General features: G+C 51.1%; 5 protein-coding genes across 5 annotated transcripts; 2 read left to right on the top strand and 3 right to left on the bottom strand.

Moving 5' to 3' along the window:
• Positions 1-271: 271 nt before the first annotated feature.
• Positions 272-1,289, top strand: VTN31DRAFT_3319 (uncharacterized protein; the record flags this gene model as incomplete). The annotated part of the gene is made up of 3 exons (XM_069403585.1): positions 272-275; positions 335-435; positions 525-1,289. 3 exons carry the CDS (start codon positions 272-274, stop codon positions 1,287-1,289), a joined length of 870 nt encoding a protein of 289 aa, XP_069262752.1.
• A 262-nt stretch (positions 1,290-1,551) lies between these two features.
• Positions 1,552-3,447, bottom strand: VTN31DRAFT_3318 (uncharacterized protein; the record flags this gene model as incomplete). Its single annotated transcript, XM_069403584.1, has 1 exon — positions 1,552-3,447. One exon carries the CDS (start codon positions 3,445-3,447, stop codon positions 1,552-1,554), a length of 1,896 nt encoding a protein of 631 aa, XP_069262751.1.
• Positions 3,448-3,911: 464 nt separating this feature from the next.
• On the top strand, positions 3,912-4,529 carry VTN31DRAFT_3317 (uncharacterized protein; the record flags this gene model as incomplete). Its single annotated transcript, XM_069403583.1, has 2 exons — positions 3,912-4,003; positions 4,106-4,529. 2 exons carry the CDS (start codon positions 3,912-3,914, stop codon positions 4,527-4,529), a joined length of 516 nt encoding a protein of 171 aa, XP_069262750.1.
• A 2,333-nt stretch (positions 4,530-6,862) lies between these two features.
• Positions 6,863-7,262, bottom strand: VTN31DRAFT_3316 (uncharacterized protein; the record flags this gene model as incomplete). The annotated part of the gene is made up of 2 exons (XM_069403582.1): positions 6,863-7,120; positions 7,170-7,262. The coding sequence occupies 2 exons, from the start codon at positions 7,260-7,262 to the stop codon at positions 6,863-6,865; spliced, it is 351 nt and encodes a 116-aa protein (XP_069262749.1).
• A 924-nt stretch (positions 7,263-8,186) lies between these two features.
• Positions 8,187-9,905, bottom strand: VTN31DRAFT_3315 (uncharacterized protein; the record flags this gene model as incomplete). Its single annotated transcript, XM_069403581.1, has 2 exons — positions 8,187-9,227; positions 9,318-9,905. 2 exons carry the CDS (start codon positions 9,903-9,905, stop codon positions 8,187-8,189), a joined length of 1,629 nt encoding a protein of 542 aa, XP_069262748.1.
• Positions 9,906-12,463: the final 2,558 nt, after the last annotated feature.

Raw genomic sequence — 12,463 nt, 5'->3', positions numbered from 1 at the left:
ATCCAAATTCATCCACAGCAATCTGATAAAAAATATTGAAGCTTATCGAGCTAGCCTTATTTGGAAAATGACCAACCGTATATAGATAAGCGCGACTTAGAGTAAGCTTGATATGCTAGTATTGATTTGGAAGGCGGTGAAATAGGGATGTCAATGCAAACAGTGCAAACAAGTGGAGTCGTTTCGCGACGCGCGACACGTCTGGCCAAAAGCAGACATATTGGTCAGCAAAGACAACTGAAAAGATACCCACGTCGGACATTGATACACCATGGGTAAGAGAGCCTGTCGAAGCACTCCTGATTTGTGCTGTTTATTCATATTCGTGATGCAGATGGATACGGAAGCTACACCACCACCTCATACGGCGCCCAGGGCATGGCCGGTGGAGGGGGTTTTGTATCTGGGGACATGAACAGTCCCTCCACAAGCAAGGTAGGCAATTGTGCAAACACCATGCTCGCATTGAGAGTTTTGATCAGCAATGTCTTTTTTTATGCGAGTAAGACTAACAGTCAACCCAGCAAGTAGATAACCAAACCCTCCGCCCGGTCACCATCAAGCAACTCATCGATGCAACGCAAGCTCATCCCGACGCGGCACATCAGATCGATGGCACCGACATCGGAAGTGTGTATATTGTGGGACAGGTGCGGAATATTAGTACGCAGAGCACAAACATCACATACAAGATCGACGATGGCACGGGGGAGATTGAGGCGAGACAATATATCGACTCGACCACGGCGCAGCTGGAGGACAGCATGGATGTGGACGGAACCGGTACCAAGACGGCGGCAGGTGCGGGGAGCAAAAACAAAGTCGAACTGAATGGCTTTGTCAAAGCATTCGGGAAACTTCGAGTTCTCGGAAATCGGCGCTTTCTGGGCGCCCACAGCGTGCGACCCGTGAAGGATATCAATGAAGTCCATACGCATTTCCTGGAGGCGACAGCAGTGCATTTGTTCTTCACTCGAGGCCCGCCTCCCACTGCAGGCGGCGGTGCGAAGGCCGCAGGCGGTGCAGTTTCCGGTGGTCAAGACATGTACGGTACTACATCAATGACGACAACCGAACGGCCCCTTCCAGCAATGACCCCTGCTGCACGACGAGTTTACAACCTGCTCAAAAGCGAGCCGCAAAGTAATGAGGGACTTCATATGCAGAACATTTCTGCCAAGCTTGGGATGCCCGCTACGGATGTGATGAAGGCGGGTGATGAGTTGCTATCAGCTGGCTTGATCTGGTCCACGGTGGATGAACTGACATGGGCGATTCTCGACTACTGAATGGGATATCCGTGTCTGGCTTGCATGTCTCCTTAGCCAATGGGTTTCCATGACGAGTATGATGTCGGTATTTGACAATTCATAATCTCACTGCACGGGGTAGCTTTGTGTGATCTGAATATCATATGTCGAGGACATGACCACTGCCACCACCCAGTTGTATGCCATATATCTCTACGAGACTAAGCACATCAATGTATAAATCCAAATCGTAAGACATGCTGCTCATAACGTCGTATGCCACATCTCCTAAAGCATGAGATCATGCCATCTCATTCCTCTTTCGAGCATCTTCCACCGACTTTTGCCAGCTCGTCCGGCTCAAAAACGAGATCTCGATAACGAAGACAAGACACAACGCAATGGCAACCCCAGTCCAGAGGCCTATCAAACTCCAACCAAGGCCAAAAGCGGTCCCCATACTGATGGGCATTGCGATGACGTAGTAACAGAAAACCTGCACATAACCGCCCACTTTCTGTCGACCTAGACCGCGGAGAATACCGTTGCAAGCCGCGGCCAGAGCATCGAACAATTGGAATGCGGCGCAGAGTGGGAGGACACCTGCAGCGATACTAATGACCTCCTCGTCGGAAGAGAACAGTTGAGGTAGCGAGTTGCGGAGCGAGGAGAGCAACGTCACGTTGAAAAGGCCCACGATTGCAGCACCAACGAGACTAACCTTGGCTGCAGTGCGAGCGGCGTCGACCGACATCGCGCCAATCAGGTTGGCAACGCGAGTGCTGCTTGCGATTGAAAGCGGGAACGGAATCTGGAAAGTGATGCTTGTGATCGTACTCAAAATGGACTGTGCGGCTAGGGCTTCGGTTCCAAAGAATGACGATGTGAGCGTCAAGAGCTCGAAAGCCAGGTATTCGGCTTCAACCATGATAAGGCCGGGCACCGCAAGGCGTACCATTGGACCCCAGTTCTCAAAGGCACGCCAAGTAAAACCATTCCAACACTCACGACCACGGACAAAGTAAACGTACAGGAACAATAAGGAAGGCATCATGTAGTCAGTGATAACGACTGCAATTGGGGCGCCAACAAAGCCCCAGCCAAGCTGCCAGACGAAGAACCAGTTCATGAATGCGTTCAACGGGGCGCATACTAACAATACATACAGCGATGCGGTAAAGATGCCTTGTGCCTGAACGAATCGCTTGCCACTCTCAAAGGCAGCGAGTCCAGGCATACCGAGAATCAGGACTTTCAAGTACTGTCCCGCCAAAAGAGCGACTTCGGTTTCTGGAACGATGCGTGAGAGGATCTTGTCCGCTAGAAACCAGATCACGGCGATGGGTATCGTCACTGTCCAGAGAAAAAACATCATCCGCTGCATCTGTAAACCGACCAACGCTTTCTTGCCTGAACCGTAGGCTTGCGCGCATAGTGTGTCCAAGCTGGTGGCCAAGCCTTGGTACACAGCTGATCCTGTGATGCCAACGGTCATACTGGCCAGGCTCACAGCAGCCAATTCGACTGTACCCAGGTGACCGACGGCAAAAATGCTTGCCACGGTCAAGGAGTACTGGAGGACAAAGGTGACAATAAGAGGAAGCGTGTAGTTTCCGATGATTTTGGCTTCTCGCCTCCAATTTGTCTGAATTTGTCCAGGACCTACAGCATCCTCCCACTTTCTGTCAAACTCGGCCCCGTCACCACGAGGCCCTTGCCCAGCTAGGAGAGCAGTCGTCTCCGTTGGTGCGCAACTAGGCATCCGCGGATCATGTTCAGCAGACTGATGCGGCTGCGAGTTTCCGTAGCCAGACTGCCCGGCCAATTCTCTTGATGTAAGGATATTGTTATGGACAAGAGATTCTCCCTCTTCAAAGACTTGTTCCCCTGCCTCACGTGGGAGATGTTGGCCCTGTTCCGCAGCATGGTGCACGACTGTTTCCTGGAAACCAGCGATAAAGGAACTGGGACGATTGTAGGAACCGGCCAAAGAATTCGGCGTTGTCCCCGATAGATTGCTCGACTTTCGCCTCAATGAGCGGCTTTCATTGTCTGGGCCGTCAAGACAGTCAGACTCACGTCGGGAAAGATCTCTCGCGATGACGGTCTGTGCAATCGACGAGCCAGACGTTACCGAGGTGCCTAATCGCTTGGTCTGCTCGGTGGCTGGTGATGAATAGTTCGGAGAAGTCATCATGTATAGATTTTGCCAGGCTCTTTACAATGCAGTAGTCAGAGTTCACACGCTTCACTTTCAGATAATGCTGACATATGTGTAACATCGGCAGTACGTTTCTCAGTCCTCGAAACCTCAGTACAATTGAACAGAAGAAATTCCACTTCAGGTGGCGTGAAAAATGCCTCCGCATTTCGCACTTTTGAGTCTTTTCGCAAGTCCCAAAAGTTCCGGATACGAGTCATCGATAACTACTGAGACTAGCCAAATTAAGTTAGGGCAGTTTGTATCTGTAAACCATTGACGGCTCAACCAATTAAATCGACATAAATCGGTTCTGGATTCGTAATCCGCACCTCGTTCGTACGTTAACTGACCTTTGACCGCTTGATCATCCGAGGCTTTCAGTTCGCCTTCCTACATCAATCTGGCGCCCCGGATCGATCTGGCTCACAGCAGACATTGAGCACAAAACTAGTTATCTGATGCCGAATCGTGACGATGACGCAAATGTCCAGAGTCCGCACCGACCACGATGGTTCAATCCGTTGTCGTCAAAACCGGTGATGGTTGATGAGTATGTTTTGTCCTGGAGCTGTCTCATTTCTCCTTTCTTGCAGATATGAAACGAGATAGTTCTTAGCTGGGATGATGTCGACTGATCAATTCTACGAATCAGACGCGTGGCCTCCGATGACCCTATTTTCCTTGCACGGCCACTTTGCGGTTCCTTGATCTTTGAAAATGCCACATCAGATGTCCGGGACCATTGTGCCAATGAGCGGACGTTTCTGTCCTGGCTGCGACTCTCCATCTACCTTGCGGTGGTGTCGTCGGCTATTGTAGTGTCCTTTCATCTTCGTTCTGTTCCCACGCCGATAGAGAAGCGCATGGCACTGCCCCTGGGAATCATTTTCTGGTGCATAAGTCTCGGCTGCCTGGTCAACGGCTTTGCGATCTACGTGACCACCGTGATCAAGTATAGTCGTCGAGTAGCACTGGTCCAGAGCGGATGGAAGACGCAGGTGTTTTTCACAGTGGTAGCCACTGTGATTGTTGGAAGCTGCGTCTTGTTTCTCAGCACTGACCAGAGGAAGATGTGATTCTCCTTGCTGGCATGTATCCCGATGTATCTATACATCGTCAAGATATCACAGGGACTATCCGAGCCGACGATTGGGGGAATGCAAAGGTGGCCACTGATTTCTGAACAGAACCGCGCCATGACCAGCTGCAGACCGGCATCAATTTGGCCTCAGCGCTGCCCGCGTGTCGAGCTCTATAAAGAGGCCAAGCAGTGATAGCGACTGGGTAATCCCAACCGGTGACCCGGAACCTCAGTTTATGGAATTCTTTATATATCTGAAGATTTTTCCCTTGTAAGCATTCTGGGCCTGCATTTGTCCCCAGCTCAACGCCAACATACCCAGCTGATTGTATGCAGTTTTGCACTGGCATTGCAGAAAGCGCGTCATAGATAGTATGTATGGGATAATAATGTGAAGTTGTCAGCTACCAATAATGAAGGATGTGATGATTAAGTTCCTCTTGTCGATTCCAATCTTGCTTGAGACGCATCAAGCATGGGAATACCTCCCCAGCGCCATTTCCAATCCCGCGGGTCTGGCGTATAGTTTGGATTGAAGAACCAGAGCTCAACGCCATGGTTACCGGCCAAGCCAAAAACCTCACGATCGCCAAAGACCTCACAGTCGTCAAAGAACTCACAACGGTCAAAGATTCTGTGGCCAGAGTACTCCGACCAGAAAGGGACACTTTGTTCCCACAGTTGTTCCGATGTCGAGAGCGATGAGGTGCGGGTGCTGGCCCGGATTGGGTGCCAAGTTGCCTTGGCGGTGGAAGCGTCATAGACTGCAACGTGGTCCGTCTTCTTCTTCGAGAAGCGGTAGACAAGGTCTCGGGTCAAACGCGCACTGACTGTCTTGTAGTTCACACTGGTGGTGGCCTCGCTACAATGGATCGATCGGACGCTGAGTTGGCGAATGGAGTGGTCATATTCAAGGTAAAACCAGACGTCGCCAGTCTTGTTGGCCCAGAGGGAATCGGCCACGGACCTACAGCCGGAGATGCGGAAGCGACCGGGGCCCGTGCCGAAACGCTCCAAGGGACCATCGGCCGGCAGCGGCAGGTGAAGGACTTTCTCCTCGAGAAGTTGCCCCGTCGTTGTCGTCCACTTGGTCTGATGTACCTCGAGTGGGTTTGTCTCCCAAACGGTCTCGAAAACTATCAGCGTGCTCTCATGCAAATCCAAGTGGCAGAGCTCTATGAAATAGGTGAAGCCACCAATCTCTTGGACGTGATTCGAGCTCAGATCCCAAACGTAAACGGGAGAAGGGTCATCCGGCCAGTCGCAACTCAAATTGTTAAAGATCATGTATCGGACAGAACATAAATCCAAATCGTAAGACATGCTGCTCATAACGTCGTATGCCACATCTCCTAAAGCATGAGATCATGCCATCTCATTCCTCTTTCGAGCATCTTCCACCGACTTTTGCCAGCTCGTCCGGCTCAAAAACGAGATCTCGATAACGAAGACAAGACACAACGCAATGGCAACCCCAGTCCAGAGGCCTATCAAACTCCAACCAAGGCCAAAAGCGGTCCCCATACTGATGGGCATTGCGATGACGTAGTAACAGAAAACCTGCACATAACCGCCCACTTTCTGTCGACCTAGACCGCGGAGAATACCGTTGCAAGCCGCGGCCAGAGCATCGAACAATTGGAATGCGGCGCAGAGTGGGAGGACACCTGCAGCGATACTAATGACCTCCTCGTCGGAAGAGAACAGTTGAGGTAGCGAGTTGCGGAGCGAGGAGAGCAACGTCACGTTGAAAAGGGAAGACGGAAAAGACGGCACAAGAGAAGACATAAAGGCCTAAAGACACTGAGCTGAACACAAGGAGAAAAAAAAAGGAGCAAGAAAGGAGAAGACAGGAAGCAGGTCACGTGCGTGTAACGATACACGTATCGTACACATACTGGACCATACCCTCTGACATCATGTCGTTGTATCCGTTAATGACGATCACCTTGTCCTCGACAATCGTACATAAATTTGTAAAGGGTATGTCAATAGTCCGAATTCGTTTATTGAATTTTTGTTTTGTTTGTAGATTCCATGCTGCAAACAATCCGCCGCTATCATCCCATCACATGTAGTTAGACGACAGCAGAAACAGCAGGGAAAAATGTGCACGTTCATTCTTACCAATCTGGATGACGCGAGGCCATAACGAGATACCGATCAGACGCCACAAAGTAATCGATACAATGTACGTCGCGACCGGTTCAGATCGACCTGTCTCCGGTCTCAAGATTCAGCATCTCGACTTCGCACTTCCTCGGAGAGTCCCCGTCCTCATATAGAGGCGGGATGCCATGGCACAGCACGCGGCACTGATGCTGGATGTCAAAGGGCTTGGTTGGTCTGATGCTTGCTGGGTGCAGGGTCATCTTCTGATTCCAATTCTATCCAAGGGAGGTAGATTTTCCTGACCGGCCGAGCATGCTGCAGGCCTAGTCGCCACCGGAAATAGCTCATTGCGTCCGCAATTGCTTCATCTGTGGTGATACCATCCTGGTCCAGGTCCAAGAATTTCAGCGTTTCGCGTAAAAAGGGCGTGATGACTGTCTTGCACGAGAAAATCGTGCGCCATTTCTTGGAGACCTATTCACTGCTCAGCTTTCGAACCCCAAAGACTGTGGTCGTTACGCACGCCATGAATGCGGACAACGTCTTCCAGATCCAGATACTCCACGACACGGACCAGGAGCTCAAGAGGTAAAGAGCCGACGATATCATAATACATCGTGTCATAGAACCCGAGATATGCCGCTCCCGAGGATTTTCAGTACTGTTATCTTAGGGAATGTAGAACTAAACTCAGCCTCTTCAGGAGACTTCGCAAAGCCTAAGAGGCTGAAAAGCACATTTTCTCGGTAGAGATTGATCTAGTCTGATTCGTTATGCCAAACCCCGCTGCGCTGATGTGGTACCCTCGAAACAACTGAAAAAGTCCAATTGTAAGTATTCCCCCTGCATTGCAGCCTTCACTACGGATTACAATGAAGTGTCAAAGACTCAAAGTGCAAGGAACATATCCGTATTATTTACTACTTAGTACCTTGAGAATGTCATTGTGCCTTGGAGGAGGTCAGCAGCATCGAGCTTATGACAAGGCAGACAATAAGTAGTGTAGTAGTACGCTGTGAAGCCACGGTGGAGGATGGATGTTCGTACTCGTGGGTTCTTCGCAATTACCAGGATTGGAAACGGCATTTTCATGTTTCGCAGCAAGCCCTAAGTGGCATGCCCTAATCCAGCCCTGTTACATCCCTTTGAATCAGATGAAATTCTTCAACTCCCCATCCATTCAGACAACATAGTATGCCAGCGGTATTGACAGGACAAGGATATCGCTTAGAGTTTACAAGCAATTGTACACCGACCCAAATTATTTACATGCATCGGGTATCGATTAAAGGAGGTAACAACCAAGAGATGCTCACTGCTCGAACCAGTAATCGCCAACATATCAGTGCAAATAAGACAAGGCAAACGATAGTACCATGGGTGCGCCCATAAACTCCAAAGCCTCAAACAAACATCCCGCGCAGAGATCATGCAGAGAGAGATTATATACATGGGCGAGAAATGATTTTAGATTGGAGTCCCGGCCTCCTGATCGAGAGAGAAAAAGTCGAGTCTCGCTGAACTTGATGATCGACGCTAATCAGTCATTCACGATATCGTTCACTGCCATCCGCCGCCGCTTGGATGATTTCTGACCCTCGTCGCCCTTGCCGTCGTCTTCCGCTCTCCCGCGTCGCTCCAGCGGCTGTCCACTGTCATCGAAACGAGAAATCGGCGGGGGTTCGGGCCTCTCGGCAGTCTGCTGTGGAAGGGAGTATCGATGGAGTCGAGTTTCACTTGGCGACAGGCCGGGCGGCTGCGGCATGGTGGGATACGGTGATGGTAGCTCCGCATGGCTGGGCGAGCGCGTTAACCCGATTCTGGGCGATTCCAGCAATTGAGCCTGTCTTTGCGACTGATCCGTGGATGGGCTCGGAATGCCTGGGTAAATTTGCGGATAGGTGTATGAACCAGCTCTACGATGCGTTGGAGCTCGCGGGCTGGATTGAGCTGACCATGAAGGCAGAATTGGAGGCAAGCGAAGGGAAGGCTCGTGGTATGGCTCTGGTAGCTCCATGATAGGCAGAGATCGCTGCTGTCCTTGACCAGTAGGCAACTCGGAGCTCTGTGGGTACATTGACGCCGACGAAGGATAAGGTTGGGGATATTGCTGTGAGGTTACCGTCGACGGAGCGACAGCGGGAGGTTGCCGATCCCCATGTTTTCGGTGCGGTTGAAAGACCATCTGCCCGGCTGATGCGTAAGTAGTGCCTGGCGATGGAACATATGGTTGTATTGGGTAAGTCGCGGACGAAGACGGCATAGACACTGATGGTTGAAATGGCTGTTGACCTTGACGGCCAGGTGTTGACGAGAAAGACGACCACCGAGGTTGATATGGGTCAGCGAGTGGCCCAGCATAGCTTCTTGGGTACTCCGACTGTCGCGAATATTGAAGGTCCGTAATGGGGCGTATTTCACGCGAGGGTCTGGAAGGTGGGAGGCTCCGTGTCACAGCCGCTGGGTAGGATTGCCGCGACCCGATGAACCGGTCAGTCAGGGTGAAACGCGACGGTGGAGTTTCCTCAGCTTTGAGTGGAGGCCGGCCACGCTTCTTGTGCGTGACATCGACACACGAGGCCTGCAGACAGCATCAGTAATCACTTCCTCTCGAATTCGCGGACATTTCATCGATTTGGAAAATCAGAATAGCATGCTGGAGAGCACTCACAGATTTGCCCGAAACTACGCATCGGCGACATGGCCTTGCCGAATCACATCCCAAGTGCTTTCTCTTGCAGTTAACACAGGCAGAAGCAACGTGAGATTTGGGTCGGCGTGTTGATCGTGGTGGTAGTGTCCTGCTAGTGTTTTGGGGGGATGATGAATGAATTGGGGCCGGTGCAGCTTGCGCCTGAGGACCTCCCGATCCTGAGCTGACTGGTGGTGCCGTCGATTCTTCGGTTTTTGGCACATTGGATGCCGGATGCTGTCGGGATGGCTCGGAAATTTCTGGCCTTTCCGCTGGCCGCGAAGTAGGCAGAGATGTAGACGTAGACGGGGGATTGAAGGCGCTAGAGGTCACGATATCAGAAGTGGTCCCTTGGGCCGGTTGAGTCTGTCTTGTGCTTTCGCCCACGTCGTCGGCCGGGACAGTGCCGGTCATGAGGAAAGAAGAATCAACGGCCCGCGGGCTCGACTTGACGGCCGTGCTATACGGCCGCACGTGGGTTGGCGTCCTCCCTGGATTAAAATCAACTCGATGTTGCCCGAAACGAGTATCTGGAAGCCAGGGAGTCGGAAGCAGTAGAGATTGCATTTGGAAATTCTGAGAGCAATATGCAGATCTGCGAGTCGCAATAATCTCTCAGACGGGGCTACCATACGAAGGCGACAAAGTCCTAGACAACGGGAGGAATCGCACCTTTGGAGAGTCAGCCTGCGAACGTAATGCTAAACTTGGGGACTGTGACCCTACTCAATCGGACAGAGAAACAAAAAGATTCACATAGCAATCAATGTATCCGAGCTTTCTTTCTTCTGAGCCGAGTTTGATATTGGTACCACTGTTTTCAGTGTCTTGATTTCTCTTGCGTTGCTTTCAACTGTTTTTCCTTATTTACCCATTCCCCGCAAAAGTGATATGATTCGGGCACGGTTGACAAGAGAGAAAGGCAGAGTTCGAAGCGACAGGCACAAGTTCCTTTCCGGTCGAGATCAAAGTGCGGACGTGTCCTCGTCGCAATCAGTCAAACGCCCGGAAAAGGTACCTCCACCTTGGAACACGCCCAGCAAGTCAAACAGAACTGGGATCGCGTGGTCCATCAGAATTTCGCCGATGGAATCCGCTCCCTTTGTTTGGTACTAGGGAGAAAATTCCTAGTCCAGCCCCGACATGATGGTTCGTGTCGATCAGCGACGCCTAGTTATCGACAGCCAGAGTTTACTATACCGGAATGACACGTCGAAGACAAATATCGTCGAGGCTCATCGACGCAAACGAACGTTCCAAGTGCCACAGTTAGGTTAAAGTCGTTGCGAAGGTGGATCAATGCGGCGACGATCGATCTAATAATCAGCACACAGCTGCGAATGAGAAAACTCTGGCCGTGGACGCGAATCGCATTGCTCCAATAGAATGTGGTTAAGTCGGGAACAGATAATGAAAGGAAAAAAAAAGAGAAGATTCCCAACCGTCCATTTGAGTGATACGGAGGCCTCCACCTGCAGGTCATGATCTTGCCTAGTAACTACAAGAACTGGCCCATATTTTGAGGCCTGTGGTCAGCAATAACCTACCGTTGGCCTGAGCAAGACAGCTTTACCAATCCGGAGGAGCTAATCTATACGCCGTTGATGTCCCCGTCCATGATCTCCATGACGGCAGATCCACTGGCTGGATCCGAACGGAGCAAGCAGGCTATTTCCGCAGTCACCTCGCAGGTCCTGATAACCTAATTCAGAGGCACCAAATTGGGCGAGCCCGCGTTACGGACTTCCCCCAATGAGAAGAATGAGAAAAGGAAAAGAGTCATGGCTCAACGTTGCGAGCGGCACTATTGGACAAGGCTTGTTCAAGAGCGAGCTTTAGCATCCTCCACTCCTTGAGTCTGTTGACCCTGTTCGTGCGAGCTCTTTCTCTTCCTGACCTAAACCTCTTCCTTCGACGGTATTTACCGTTCTCCTTTCCTTGGCTTTACTTTTTCTGGGGTGTAGCTATGCTGTTGTCGGACGGAAGAGGTTCATGGTGGCTTGTAGTGGCTGGACAATTAACTTAGGCCCGGCACTGCCGGCTGCTGTAAGCCTGTCAAAACACATGATGATCCGCGTCCCAACGAAGACGGTGAGTAATAACCCGATGGGCATGCCCAGCGCCAAACTGATGGGTCTGGGTTCGTGACATACTAGTAGAATGCTCAGTGTGGAGCAGTTCACGGAGTTCATAGCAAGGGTGACCCCAGATGGGTTTATTCGGCGAAATCGGCGCCAATCGGAGCATGCACTTGGTTAACGGCAACCATTCCACAATGCATGGATATCGATCGACGAGATTAACTACTGTACGAGTACGAGTAGGCTAGGACTCGATAGGTCGGGATTCGAGGACACTATCTAATCGATCGCTAGCTCGGCAGGGGCGGAAGGCCGCTATGATATCTGATTCTTGAGGAGGAATTGTTGGGAGTGACTAGTTCATCTGTCCGGAATAGTACGGAGTAGTTGGAAAATTGGTGTGCTGTGCGGTCTTTAGGTCGAACAAAGCGAGAATTTGGTCAGTGCGAGCTCGATAGTCCGCGATGAAAGCCAAGACGACGGTACCCGTGTACAAACGAGTACTTGTATGGAGTGCACGGAACAGTTGTCCGCACTCGTACTCGGATGTACCTACTAAAAGTACTAGTTTGCGACGAGCAGACCTTGGCGAGCTAACTGTTGTGACTTGGGAGTACTCCGTATTCACCTTGTCCAACGTTGATCGAGGTATCCCTCACTGGGAGAACAACTTCCGAGTAATCGCAGATGGAGCCAGCTTTAGGTTACCGATTCTGCGGAATAACCTCGCTATCCGAGTGGTTTACGCCTCAATACCAAGCCCTACTGCGAGGGTTGAGGTCCATCGACAATTGAGATGGAGTACATGTCTCCAAAGGCTATGGAATTGAAAGCACAATCTCCGACGGCGGATGAACTCAATGTGTAGGAACTGAAGTTCCATCCGATGAAAGACGGAGCTGTTGACGTCCATACTCACAGTAACTAGCTAGACTCCGAAGAAACGGGGCGGAGGCGGGGAAGTGGACTATTCCACAGTTCCAATCCGTGCCCAATTGAATTGTCACGATACTTTTGGCGATCCCAAGCCTCCCACGCCTTCGA

Source organism: Thermomyces dupontii (assembly GCF_041956625.1).
Source record: "Thermomyces dupontii strain NRRL 2155 unplaced genomic scaffold VTN31scaffold_2, whole genome shotgun sequence".
Lineage (NCBI taxonomy): Eukaryota > Fungi > Ascomycota > Eurotiomycetes > Eurotiales > Trichocomaceae > Thermomyces > Thermomyces dupontii.
Note: the sequence above shows the minus strand (reverse complement) of the source record. Positions and strands in the feature narration are given on the sequence as shown.